The 14318-nt window shown below is 42.4% G+C and overlaps 1 protein-coding gene across 13 annotated transcripts in view; it reads left to right on the top strand.

Annotated features, from left to right (window-relative positions):
- Positions 1-14318, top strand: part of FARS2 (phenylalanyl-tRNA synthetase 2, mitochondrial) — a 344334-nt gene that overhangs the window by 226142 nt on the left and 103874 nt on the right. For 12 of the 13 annotated variants that reach the window (XM_045003788.1, XM_045003780.1, XM_045003777.1 and 9 more), the window contains one exon: positions 13546-13697. The exons of the other annotated variant lie outside the window; for it this stretch is intronic. In XM_045003788.1, coding sequence (XP_044859723.1) covers positions 13546-13697 — 152 coding nt within the window. The remainder of the gene's footprint in view (positions 1-13545; positions 13698-14318) is intronic. 13 annotated transcript variants of the gene reach the window in all.

Here is a 14318-nt window from a genome sequence, read left to right as displayed (position 1 = left end):
TCATCCCACTGACTTCTGTGAGACTGCACTTGTGCAGAAAATTGTGGGTTCATGCCCTTATTTTAGAAAGTTACTAGGTTTTGTACCGATATCTACACTTTGTGTGGTTGACCCTTAATGGTACCAAAGTTTGAATCTCTAAGTATCAGGAAAGGGTGACTCTTAATTGAAAAGTGGTAGGTGCTAGGTGAAGGGCTAGGTGGTATTATTACTATTGTCTCTGTTGTTATTAATAATTAATTCCTTGAAGCCAAATCAGGATATAACACAACCCATGTACTTTCAATGCCCAGCTTCTTAAAAATTCTCTTTATAGGCTCAAATTCTGCTTTTATTTACACCAAACAATTTACAGATGTAAATCTGGAGTAACTCCATTGAATTCAGTTCATAGTTGTCACACAGGGTCTAATTTGGCCTGCAGAATATTTTATATTTGGTGACAATGCACAAGCAGGGAAGAACTTCTAGATGCCAGGTTGAGTTTGCAGGGATGGCAGTTGGCAAACCCATCTTTCTTATGTGCAGACTGAGCACATTTGAATTGGAGTCAGAGGCACAATAATTATGGAATGCCCCGATGCCATTTTCCCAGCCTCTTTTCAGATTATAACTGAACTTTAATTCTGTATGTTCTACTCTTGTGCCAACATGAACTTGACATTAATACACTGTAAGGATTTTTAATATGTACTTTTCAGTAAAAAGTATGAATTGTTCCCTCCATTGTATTATTTTGTGTGTGTGTTCGTGCTGGTCCCCAAAATGACAGCTGAGGTACAGTTTTACTTTTAAAATATTAAATGCATTGATTGCTGTGCCAAATAGGAGCTCCTGGGTCAGACAATGTTTTAGATTTCTGTTTTGTGCAGTGCTTTGCCAAGATGCACAGCATCTGTCCATGGGTGCCTGTGTCCATGTGGTGGCATGAATACTGTACCTTACCTGCCTTTTCCGGTTGTTATGATTACTAATCTCATAAATATTTTAAGTTATTAAATGCCTTAACATGGATCAGAAAGGATGATTCATACGTGGGTGTGAAGACTGGTCTGTTGTGGGTTATATGTGGGAGAGGGCTAGTACTATTTTTCAATATACAGAATTTTCAAGGAAAGGGTGACTTCTCTCTTAGTTGACAGTCGGGCAGCAGCTATTTTTTCTCAGACGCTCTCTGTAATTTGTCCCATTTTTTCCCAGATAGCCACATGTTAAAATATTATCTAAACACACCATTTTAAAAGGTATATTTACTATGTTCTGTCTAGAATGACAAACATGCACGGGTGCTTAGTGCAGTAAGATATTGTTTCAGTTCTACAGCCTTCAGTTTTAGGAGCACAGCCCTCCCTGATATCTCATAGGTTTGTGCATTCTGCGCTCTCCTCTTCAATGTTTACCAGCCCCACTGACTACACATCTGAGTTCTGCTAGAGCACTGTTCTTCTTGTCCGTCCTTGCTGTGGTTCAGGCTGGAGCTGCTGAAATATGCTCATCTATAACACTTTGAACTTCCCTTCAGTTGTTCCACATGTTAATCCTTCAATGTCATATTGAACACCACTTGCCCTTTCCACCTCCTCTAAGCTAGGTGGCTGCTTCTGTAATGAACCATAACCGCATCAATGTTCCGGAAGGGCGCTGTTTGCTGTTGTTAGGTTTTGGTTTCATTGTGACAAAAGAACAAGTATGTATGTGTTTCATGCTGTTTGTGATTATTTCAGCAGCAATGGAGTAGGTAGGTGGCTGAATGGGATGGGAAGAAGTTAGTTGGAAACCTAGGAGCCTAAACAGAACACATACTTTTAAATGTTCTCCTGTGTTATACCTCCAGGGAGCCTGATATATGATATCATCATGTTATCAACTCTTACTTTCAAAAAGTCCTTGTATCTGGTAGCTTTTCCTGCTAAGATTTACTTCACCTGGGGAGGAGGCAGTGTTGTGGCTAAGGTACTGAGTGCTGATTCATGACCACAAAATATTTCCTTATATTTTCTTGTATGGAGAGGGAAAAAATGGGGGAGAAAGAAATGTTTGCCAAGATCAGAAGCAGCAGCTATTTGTAATCCAACGTTGTTTTAATTGTGTGGACTGCTGCTGACAAACAAATCAGCCCTTGCTGCCAAATGTGCAATTGTTCTTCATGGTATTGATCTCAGGAGGGGAATCTGACATTCCCTTCTCTGTATCACCCAAGTGAGGGGGATATTAACTGTTATAAATGGAATGGAAACCTGGATATTGTTTGATTGATGCAATGTGTTGGTGAATATTGGCATTCAAATCAGTAACAGAATTAACAGACAAATGCTTGTTGTGGTGGGATCTGGCTTTAATTTGGGTTCTCATCTAAAACAGAAGGGCAGTGCCAGCATTTTTTATGTGTTGTTAAATGCGGCTTAGGAATCAAAAGTTCTGATCAGCCACCAAGTACTAAAACTATGTCTAGGGTCCCTGGCATTTGTAATGAACAGAGCTGGGTTGAAAATGGGGGAGGCTCCATGGAAATTTTCAACTTCTCAGCAAAAAAATTAAAAAATGAAAATTTTGACTTGACAGTACGGCTGCCAAGCCTCCGAGAAGTTGTTGTCCATGTGCCCCATGCCTCTATTCTCCTCTGTAGGCTGGGCTCCCTGGCCCAGACTACATTCACTATGCTTATTCTCGGCCGAAAAATTAAGTAAACTGGACAAAATTGGTGAAATTTCCTTTGGCTACGGGGGAGTTGTCAGAGCACAGTAAAAAGGGTGTTTGTCACACTTAATTGTTTTTCAAACACTTCTTTGGTATTCATGTACCTCATATAGCAGACCTTCAAATACAGGGTAGGTTGTACCTGGCTGTGCTATAAGGAAAGCCATTGCTATAAGGAAAGCTGCACAGGTGTGCTGAGGAGGGAACAAACTGCACCATCCAAAGATGGTACATCATGTCTGCTCCTCTTACATCTGGGTTCCTCAATGTGGGATCCTGCCTCTAGAAGCACAGTCTCTCCCAGAGCTCCTTCTGGGAGAGGAAAGCAATGTGCTACCCCCAAATCCAGCCTGTTGGTTAAATTCCACAGTCTAGTCCACAGTATTCTCAAGCATTGATTTGAATGGGTAATTGTGTGGTCAGCGAAATAACTCAGGTTGTATGCTGGAAAATGGCCTGATCCTGCAAGGTGCTGAGTGTTACTGGGAATGGAAGGTATTTTGCAGGACCAGGGCCATCCTGTATATATTTGTCTGTGACATCAAAATTTTTTTGCTTGTTTGTACTTTTACCTCTTTACTGGAATATAAAAAAGAAAGTGAAATTTGATGGGAGGAGGACCCACCCTTAATGGAACATTATGACTCAGAATTTACACCCATGACAGCCGAGAAATGCAAAGTTATGCTTTCTGCAGCAACTGTAAATTGGCTAAATTGGGCATAAATATGAAAGCATAAATTTAACAGCATATACACTAATACAAAATACTACCGTATGTGCAAATGGATCAAGCTACAGTTGCAAATTTGAATTTCATGTCTGTTGTATGTGTAAATTTCCAACCATAACAGTGGATTGGTGTAGCTTCAGCACTGAATGTATTGAGAAAGGGTTATCTGTTACAGGCGTGAGAATATTATTTCACATTAAAACCCTATGCAGTTTATGTACATTTCTCCAAAATTTAGGCAATGCAGGACTATTAAAGCTGTGGCAGCAATAATGCTGATAGTTTTCATTTATTTATTTTCTGGCTAGAACAGTGATGACAGTAAAACACAGTTGGCTTTTTAAATAGTTTGACTGTTGTGGAATTGCTAACCCAGTTTTTGGTGCATTAAAACCATATTTGGTCACTGCTGTCAAAATACAAGTTAAGCTTTTTTCCCACTTTTTCAATTTACAGTTCATTGTGACTCTTTCGTGGTGTCATTTTGTCTCTGCAGTAGCTGAGAGAGAGAATTTTAGTGAAACACCGTATCAAAAAGTCCCTCTCCTGTTCTCCTCAGCATGCTGCAGCTTGATCACTGTATTTGGAAAAACATGCCACACTAATGCGAAATATTTGTGAAAAGCACTGGGCAAAAACAGTGCAGTGCTACCAGCTTTTTAGAGTTTTGGGCTAGGGTGAAATATTGGGTATTGGTACTGACGTGTCGTCTTCACTCCTAGCAATAACCCTTCTTCGTTCTCACACAGCATTTTCCCCAAGGACAGGAAGGTACCATATGCAGGTCTTTCTCTTTTATAAGTAAAGTAGTATCTTGTGAGGCTTCTCTTTTATATGGCTGGGGGGGAATCTTGGTTCATTTTAGTTGGCGGATCCTGTTCTGTTCGAACAAGCAGAGAGTACCCTTGTGATCAGCACGTGATTCCCGTAGCCTGAATCCATCACCAGGTTTCTTCTGCAGATCTGGTGACGTTAGAGGCTCTAAGCACTTGCATTTGGTACTCAGATATACCTAATAAGTATAGGTAGATATACTTTACAGGTTGGCAGAGCAGGATGCCCAGTTCCCCATTTCATATGACAGTAAGTACCATGCACCATGGCTGCGGTGTTAAGATGCATTTTGTTTATTTTTTATTAGAGGGCAGCCAGAAAATGATTTATGGTTTATTGTTGTTCTTGATCTCTAACTGTAAACGTGTATCATTGGGCATAGATGCTCAAAAGCGTCTGTTGTATTTAAGAATTCAATGCTCACCCTTAAATACTTTCCAACTTTGCCTGGTTAATTACATAATGTTTTCTCAGGTATTTGCAGTATTCCTTGGAAATACCTTGTGGATAATGTAGTCATGGATCTAGTTTTCGGAGACTACTGAAAAGTGTGTACGGCAGTGTTTCCCAAACTTGGGATGCCGCTTGTTTAGGGAAAGCCCCTGGCGGGTTGGGCCGGTTTGTTTACCTGCCCCGTCTGTAGGTCCGGCCGATCGCGGCTCCCACTGGCCGCGGTTCGATGCTCCAGGCCAATGGGAGCTGCTGGAAGAGGTGTGGGCTGAGGGATTTACTGGCTGCCGCTTCCAGCAGCTCCCATTGGCCTGGAGCATTGAACCACGGCCAGTGGGAGCCGCGATCGGCCGGACCTGTGGACGCGGCAGGTAAACAAAGTGGCTCGCCAGGGGCTTTCCCTACACAAGCGGTGTCCCCAATTTTGAGAAACACTGGTGTAAGGTACATGTGCTGTAATATTTGAAAATGGAGGTGTGTAGAGATAATCTAAAATAGCACAACTATAAAGCTCATTATATAGAAAAATGTGGATTGGGGAAAGGAAATAGCATAGAGTTTGCAGCAGACATGCCAAACGCGCAAAAAAAAAATGCAGAAATTGGGCTTGTTTTTGGCTTCATTGGTTTGTGAGTTGCTTGTTGCCTAGTTTTTCCTTGTTGCTTGTTGTAGCTTGCTGCTTCTTTTTTTTTATAAGCTCCCAGCAGGCAGAGGCAAGCAGGGGCAAGAGGGTGAGAGAGTCAGGGATGCACAGCGGGCCCACCACAGTCCCAGACTGCACACCAGAGGGATCTAGTCACATAGGGTGTTGGGGTTCTTAGGGATTAGCTTGTTTTGGCCTTGTTTTGAAATGGGATTAGCTTATTTTTTGGCTTATTGTGAAAGTCGAGGTCCTTATTTACTACATGAAAGTTGGCAACTGTGGTTTGCAGTGCATCGCCAGAGCTGTATAGTAATCCTGAAGAATGTCTGACCATGTTCTGCAAATGGTTCTACAGTTTCTCAAGCATCTCAAGTTACTCTCAAATCTTAAAAACAAAAAAAGTTAATATGTGGGGTATGTGGCAGGGCCTCGTACTTATCTGTGCCCTGGGACTGTCAGGAAGGAACTGCATCAAGAAACCCTGGCATTTAAAACTTGGAGGCAAGGGTTAGCAAGCAGGGCTTAGCTCAGAAGCTAGTGGAGCCCATTGGCTTCTGAGGAAACCTGCCTGGAGTATATAAAGGGAGGAGGAAGAAGCAAACAGCAGCATCGAGGGGTTTGCAGATAAAACCACTGAGACAACTGACAATTTCTATTAAACCTTGAGGAAAGAGAGTTTGGGACTACTGTTTGCCTCGAACCTGAAAACGGAAGGAACGTTGGGTTTAGGAAAAGCTCTGAAGAGAACTTTCTTTGTTTGGAATTTCCTTCTTGGTTTTATTAGCTGAAGGAACACTTGCCCCCACAAGCTGTGCAACGTACTCCAATTTTATTTCTTTTTGGATTAGAAAAAAACATATTTTTCTTGTAAGTTATGAACATTGAAGTACTCAGTTATAAATATTACGGAGGGGCAAATTAGTCTGGATACAACAAGAACCTCCTCACCTCTAGCCCTTTGCTCATCTTTTGAAGTGTGGAAGAGTTTGGTAAAGGACTTCCCACATCCCTGCCTCTAGGGTGACAGAGGAGGTTCCAGCATTTCCCCATTGTGACCTTGTCCCTAGGCACCTCTGCTTATTTTGTTGCCTTTTTGCAAGAGGAAGAATGGCTCCCCTCTAGCATTTTCAAGAGGTGTGAGGCTCATTTGTGTTCCTCACCTGGGTCTTGAAGGACTTGGGGCGGGGGAGAGATAAAAGGGAAAACAGGTTAGATGGCCTCCTCTCATGTATTTGGGGAGTAAAGGAAACAACCCATTTGCCAGCCAGTTCAGGATTTTATGCTAAGTCACACACACAAAAACCACAGTCCCATAAAATAATAGGGATTTGAGATTCTGTGGTATCTCAGTTAATGAACCTGCGCATCTGGATGCAACAGGGCCTATTGATGCTATTGGGAATTGCTGGGCGCTCAGCACTTTTGAAATTCAGGTTACTTACTTAGGTGTCTAAATACGGATTTAAGAGCCTAATTTTAGGTTCCCAGTTCAAAAATCTAGGACTGTCCCTTTTATATATCCACCATTTGTGGGTGGGGATAGTGGCCTACCATCTAGTTTTACAACTATTCAACCAATTGCACTTTTGAACTAGGTAGTCCACGTTTGGAACCAATTTGGGCACTTACTTCATACCTATCCAGTGCCATTGACTGCAGTCAGGTGGCAAAGAGTGACAAGAATATAAAGCCTGGTCTACACTAGGCGTTTAAACCGGTTTTAGGAGCGTAAAACCGATTTAACGCCACAACCGTCCACACTAGGAGGCACCTTATATCGATTTTAATGGCTCTTTAAACCGGTTTCTGTACTCCTCCCTAACGAGAGGAGTAACGCTAGTATCGGTATTAACATATCGGATTAGGGTTAGTGTGGACGCTGATCGACGGTATTGGCCTCCGGGAGCTATCCCACAATGCACCAGTGACCGCTCTGGACCGCAATCTGAACTCGGATGCAGTGGTCAGGTAGACAGGAAAAGCCCCGCGAACTTTTGAATATTTCCTGTTTGCCCAGCGTGGAGCTCCAATCAGCACGGGTGGCGATGCAGTCCGAAATCAAAATAAAAAAAGAGCTCCAGCACGGACCATGCGGATGTGATCGCTGTAAGGGCAGGCAAATCCATTCTATCAGCGCTCCGTTACAGAAGATGAAATTCAGAATCCTTTTTTAAAAATCTCCAGACAGACGCCATAGCAGGGACTCAGCGCACTGCAGCGTGACAAGCGTAACGGAAAGCCAAAGAATCAAATGGACGCTCATGGACTGGAGGACTGAAGCTATCCCACAGTTCCTGCAGCCTCCGAAAAGTATTTGCATTCTTGGCTGAGCTCCAAATGCTTCTAGGGTCAAACACAGTGTCCGCGGTGGGTCAGGGCATAGCTTGGCAATCTACTCACCCCCCCCCACCCACCCCCAGAAGCGAAAGGGAAAACAATCCTCTGACTCTTTTACATGTCACCCTATCTTTACTGAATGCTGCAGATAGACACGATGCTGCAGCCGTCAACACCAACATCCTCACTCCCCCCCTGCCATGGGTGGCTGATGGTACAAAAGGACTGGTAACCGTCCTCGTCATCAGCCTATTGGCACATGGGGCAGTAACCATGCTGACTAGCATCCGTCAGGTCGATCAAGGGCGCCTGGCCCTAATTTTTTCTGGTGGATGGTGCAATATGGCTGGTAACCATCGTCATCATAGCAACAGGGGGCTGAGCTCCATCAGCCCCCACCCTTCATGTGTAAAGAAAAGATTCAGTTGCCCCTGGACTAGCAGAGGGATGCTGGGCTTCTCTCCTACACACTGCTTAATGTCCTGTCTGGACTATCATAGCAACTGGAGGCTGCCTTCCACTCATTTCTCACTAACAAGTCACCATGTCTTATTCCTGCATTCTTTATTACTTCATCACACAAGTGGGGGGACAATGCTACGGTAGCCCAGAAAGGCTGGGGGAAGAACGGAATCAACAGGTGGGGTTGTTACAGGAGCACCCCCTGTGAATAGCATACAGCTCATAATTTCTGCAGGATCTGACACAGAGCAGCTGTGCTCTCTGGTTCTATGATACAGTGGTTATCTAGTACACTTGCCTATATTCTAGGCAGGACTGATTCTATTTTTAGATACCAAAAAGGAGGGATTGACTCAGGGAGTCATTCCCAATTTTGGCTTTTGCGCCCCTGGCTAAGAGCAGCCAGGGGCACTTATGACAGCAGCAAATGGTACAAAAGGACTGGTAGCCATGATCATCTTAGTTCCAATTTATGGAAGGGTTGGATGGTGCAATATGGCTAGTAACCATCTCTGCTGTCATGCAAAAGCAAAAGCATGCTTCTGTGTAGCGCTGCTGAATCGCCTCTGTGAGCGGCATCTAGTACACATACGGTGAGAGTCACAAAAGGCAAAACAAGCTCCATGATTGCCATGCTATGGCATCTGCCAGGGCAATCCAGGGGAAAAAGGCGCGAAATGCTTGTCTGCCGTTGCTTTCCCAGAGGAAGGAGTGACTAACGACATTTACCCAGAACCACCCGCGACAATGATTTTTGCCCCATCAGGCACTGGGATCTCAACCCGGAAGTTCCAAGGGGCGGGGGAGGCTGCGGGAACTATGGGATAGCTAGGGAATAGCTACCCACAGTGCAACGCTCCAGAAGCCGACGCTAGCCTCGGACCGCGGACGCACACCACCGAATTAATGTGCTTAGTGTGGCCGCGCGCAATCGATTTTATAAAATCTGTTTTACAAAACCGGTTTATGCAAATTCGGAATAGTCCCGTAGTGTAGACGTACCCTAAGACTGTTGCACTTTATCTTTGAACATACAAGAGTTTTCTATATTGTAAGTCTGAGTAAAAGAATACCTTTTACCAAAATATTAAGGAGCGTTGAGGTATCTGTTAACTATTTGATAGTGTTTAAACTACATTTGTCTGTTTGGAGATAAAAGGCTATTACTCTTTCCAGCTCTGTTTAAAAAAATAATAATACATTTGTTAGTCTAAGGCAGTAATTTCATGGGTTGATTAATTCTCCAAGGATACATTTAGTTGTCCTGGAGACTTGGTAATGCAGATCCTGTAAATGTTTATGTCCATGAGTAGCTTTACTATGTACGTAGTCTCATTGAGTTCAGCAGCATTACTCACATGAGTAAGGTTACTCTCAAGTGTTTTTGAAGGATCTGGCCTTGTAGGTCTGAGTTTAGCTGGGAATAGTAGTGCTCCATATTAATAGTCCAATCCTGCTTCCACTGAAATCAACGGCAAAAGACTTGAGCGTGACTTGGGGGTGCTCAGCACCTTTCAGATTCAGGACATTAACGAACAGCATTTATATGTATTTTTTGCAGTATCGCTATTTAACATCATACTTCTAAGAGTGAAATACATAGCTACCATCTGGATTAGCTGCAGATTGTGTTCTTATTTATTCCAGGCAAATCTCCTGCTTGTTTCAAAATGAAGGACCCGATACAGAGTTGTGACTTCAATGGGTTTTGAATTAGTCCCTAAATACCTTGAAATTAGTTCAATAAGTTGCTAGGGTTCTGTGGTAGTGGAGAATGTAATGTAATGTAACTTGCGGGGTGAGAGGGAAATATATTAAAACAGGAGTCCTATCACATTGGTATCTTTAACAACATAATGTTCGTTAACTTTGTATTAACACAGTAAGTCTAGGGTGTCTCCAACATTCACAGCTCTGGCTGTGATGTAAGAGGTGTATTCCTTTTATTCATTTAGAGTTGGTATTGTCTCAAGAGCTCCTGTATGATGGCTTTATTGTGTGGAGTTTTGAAATTGGTGTACAGGAGATGAATTTGTTTGACAAGTTTATTCATGTAACAAGTTGGATAATCATTTGTGATTCACAGTTTGATTCACAGGGGTTATTAATTTAAAACTTGCACTATATTCCTTATCAGATATTCATTGAAAGGTTTACACTGTACGTAACAGGATTTGTATAAATCTGGGCACTGTAAATTTGTCCTACTAACAGGTTTATTGCTCTATCAGGTATTCACTTAGGATTTCACTGTTCTATCATAAAACATTCCCAATCAGAGAACACATTTTTTATTGAGACAATGTACTGTACGGACCAATGCCTACATACGAATTGTTGAATTTGTATAAACAAAATAAGAAAAGCAATTTACTCTTGTAGTACCCAAAGATCCTGTATACATGTACTTAATTAAGATGCAACGTTTTAGTGGGAAGGCAGGAAATAAGATGCTTGCCTCCCATCACCTTGTGATGGTAGCCTCCACTGCCCATTTGTTACATTTTCAAACAAACAACTTTGAGCTTTCACCCATGTTGCCTGAGATGCTTTAGAAGCGCTTTGTGCAAACAGCGGTGAAGCTACCTCATTATCCACCTTTGAATTCATCCTCAAAAATCTCCTTTGCTTGATTCTGACATTAAACTTGACAACAGTTAGTCTGCTAGTATACAGAGACCCAGTGGTGAGCTGGAGCCGGTTCCCACAGGTTCCCAAGAACCGGTTGCTAAAATTAGACCTCCGTAGAGAACCGGTTGTTAAAGGGCCAGGGACTGGGCAAAGAACTCCAGTCCACGGGCCAGACCATCCTGTTGCTCCCAGGATTCCCAGCTGGGGAGGCTGAGGCTCCCCTGGCCCTTCCCCCACCATCCCCCCAGCTGCAGCGTGGCCAGCCACTGGCATCAGCTGGGCAGCTCAGCTGAGCTCCGGAGTCGTCCTGCTGCTTTGAGCTGCCGGCAAGGTAAGCGGGGAGGGGACTGCAAGCTCTAGGGCTGCCGAGGGGGCAAGTGGGGCAATTTGTCCCAGGCCCTGCAGGGGCCCCCGGCCCCATGAGTATGTCTCCACCGGCCCATGCCCCGCTCCCCCCCTTAAATCAGAACTTTTTATAGGGAACCGGTTGTTAAGATTTTGGCAGCTCATCACTGCAGAGACCACTACTTACCATGCTGACCAGTATTGTCTCACTGTTTACTTGCAGTCCTCTATCTGTATCCGTTTGTTGTCTCTTGTCCTATGCTTAGATTGTAAGTCCCTTGGGCAAGGACTGTCTTTTTGTTCTGTGTTTGTACATCACCTAACGCAATGGGTTCCTGTGACTGGGGCTCCTAAGTGCTATGGTAATACAAATAATTAGAAAGTTAAGCAGGACTAGGAGAAGAGAACTACTGCTGTCTAGAGTTCTGTGGCACCTTATAGACTAACAGACGTTTTGCAGCATGAGCTTTCGTGGGTGAATACCCACTTCTTCAGATGCAAGCCTTGCATCTGAAGAAGTGGGTATTCACCCACGAAAGCTCATGCTGCAAAACGTCTGTTAGTCTATAAGGTGCCACAGAACTCTTTGCTGCTTCTACAGAACCAGACTAACACGGCTACCCCTCTGATACTGCTGTCTGGTTCCGGTTTTTGTTCAAAATAAGGATTGACCTAAAGAAAAAAATCTCATTAAGGGCCAGATCCAAAGCCTGTTGACTTCAGTGAGCTTTGGCTTGGGCCTTAAAAGTCCAGTGCATGTAAACGTTGGCCTCATTTTGTTCCTCCCTCTCCTCCCTCTATGATCTTGACAATATCAGGGCATGCTCTCCTGACTACTTAGATCATGAGACAGGGTCTTCTAGTCTACAGCAAATAGGGTGACCAGACGTCACGATAAAATCGGGACCGTCCCAATATTTAGATGTTTGTCCCATGTCCCGACCGATCTTTGGTCGCGACACAATTTGTCCCGATATTTCGCTCCGCCAGCAGCACTGTTTTGGTTTTGGTTTTGTTTTTTGCTCCACCGGCGGACACCTCCCTCCCCACCAATATTTTCTTCCTCTCATCTGGTCACCCTAACAGCAAAGGTGACACATTTACCACTGCATGCTTAGAGAACATATTGTAATGATTATGAAAATATTAATTATCTTTAAAATAGTCTGTATTTTTTTAATCTTAAGGCTTTTATTGTAACTAAAACCAATAGAGGAAATTAACTGATACCCCCATTTTTTTAGTCTAAACATGTTCTTTGCTTTGTCTACAAATAAGAATTCACCAAGAACTGTAAATCAGACCATTTTAGCATTAAATTGGACATTGCAGAAGATAAACATAAACATTACAGAAGATAAATGAGATAAACATGGTAAAATAAACTACATGGAAATGTTATGCATGAATGTGATAAGCATCTTTTTACTATGTGAAAAGAACTGTGTAAATCTTTAAACTGATTCTACCTTGAAAATTACTGTGATGAAATGGCCTCCTCTTATTGAACAAATTTGCTCCATCTATGTGTTTAAAGGTCATAAATCTTGACTAACGTGACAAAAATAAGTTCTTACTACTCTTAAGTAGGTACACCTGTTCTTATGTAGTTAGACCTAGAGCTGTTAGACCTGCAAAACCAACACATCTAGGAAAGAGGCAGGTGAATTCTATTCCTGCTCACAGGTAATTAGCAGAATTAATGTTTATTCTAACTGCAGAGCCATATTTTATTTTTTGAGTATGCTTGTTCAATCTCATTAAAGATAGGGAAGGGTTGAACAGTGTACCTGCATTGCTTGCCTTACAGAGCCTTGGTTACTAGTGGTGATGTGCAAGAAGGAATTAAGGTTGAATATAAAAGCAGCAAAGAATCCTGTGGCACCTTATAGTCTATAAGGTGCCACAGGATTCTTTGCTGCTTTTACAGAACCAGACTAATACGGCTACCCCTCTGAAGGTTGAATATGTTTGCGGAAATGGCAGCTAGAAGAAATATCTTTTTACTTGTGAACTGAGCAAAGGAGGCACTGAGACAATGAACATTGGAACCCCACAATGCCATTTTGAGAGATTAGCTTTTCAGTTTAGAACTGCACTTTAGCTGCTTGACAATTCAGTTTGTGCTTCTAAAAACAGTGCACAAAGTTTTCAAAATTTGAAGGAATTAACTCTATAAAAGCTTAGTTTACATGTTATTACAAGCATAAAATAGAATTTTAAGTATCTCTATCCAAATCAGCAAAGAATCCTGTGGCACCTTATAGACTAACAGACGTTTTGCAGCATGAGCTTTCGTGGGTGAATACCCACTTCTTCAGATGCAAGTCAGACTAACACGGCTACCCCTCTGATACTCTATCCAAATCAAACATTTATATAGATGTGTGTATATATATTTTTTATTTTTTAGCCTCTCAGCAAATATCCTCCTTTGATAAATGACATCTCCTTTTGGCTGCCCTCTGAGAAATACTCTGAAAATGACTTCTATGATTTAGTCCGAACCATTGGAGGAGACTTGGTGGAAAAGGTTGCCCTCATTGACGAATTCACGCATCCCAAGTAAGTAAAGCTCTTGAAATATTTCTTCCCCATTGTCAGATGATGATATGTGTTATCTAGAAAAATGTATAAAAACATGCTTGGTTATTACAGTGGCTGTACATTTACATTTTCATAGCTCCAAAATGTTTTCTACAGCACTGTTTTCAAAAATGGGTTTTATTTTATAAAAACCTCATTTTCCTTTAAAGTTTTGCATGAATGTTGAATTTATGCTAAGGAGGGATAGTGCTGGCTGAAAACCAACTTCCCACATAGGTCTGCCAGTGTACCTCACCCACAACATCCCCATCCTAGTCCTAGACTATTGAACTATGACTGCTATTTGTTTGTTTCTTCCCTCCTTCCTTTCTTGTGGTCTGGTCCACACATGTATCCTGAACGTGCATTACAAGAATAGTATTGGGTCATATAAGAATATTGTTTATATTTAGCGTGTGGGAGGAGAGAGATTAGATTTTGCTCTCTTTTCTATTAGCCAGCCATGTAACTGGAACAATTCACACTTCCAGGCATCAGAATTCCTTCCTGTTAGAATAGGAGCACAGAAATGATCATACTGGAATAAAAGAGTGGTCCATCTAATATAGTCTATTATCTCTAACAGTGACAAATGCCAGA

The sequence above is a fragment of the Mauremys mutica genome, chromosome 2 (genome assembly GCF_020497125.1).
Source record: "Mauremys mutica isolate MM-2020 ecotype Southern chromosome 2, ASM2049712v1, whole genome shotgun sequence".
NCBI classification, from domain to species: domain Eukaryota; kingdom Metazoa; phylum Chordata; order Testudines; family Geoemydidae; genus Mauremys; species Mauremys mutica.
Note: the sequence above shows the minus strand (reverse complement) of the source record. Positions and strands in the feature narration are given on the sequence as shown.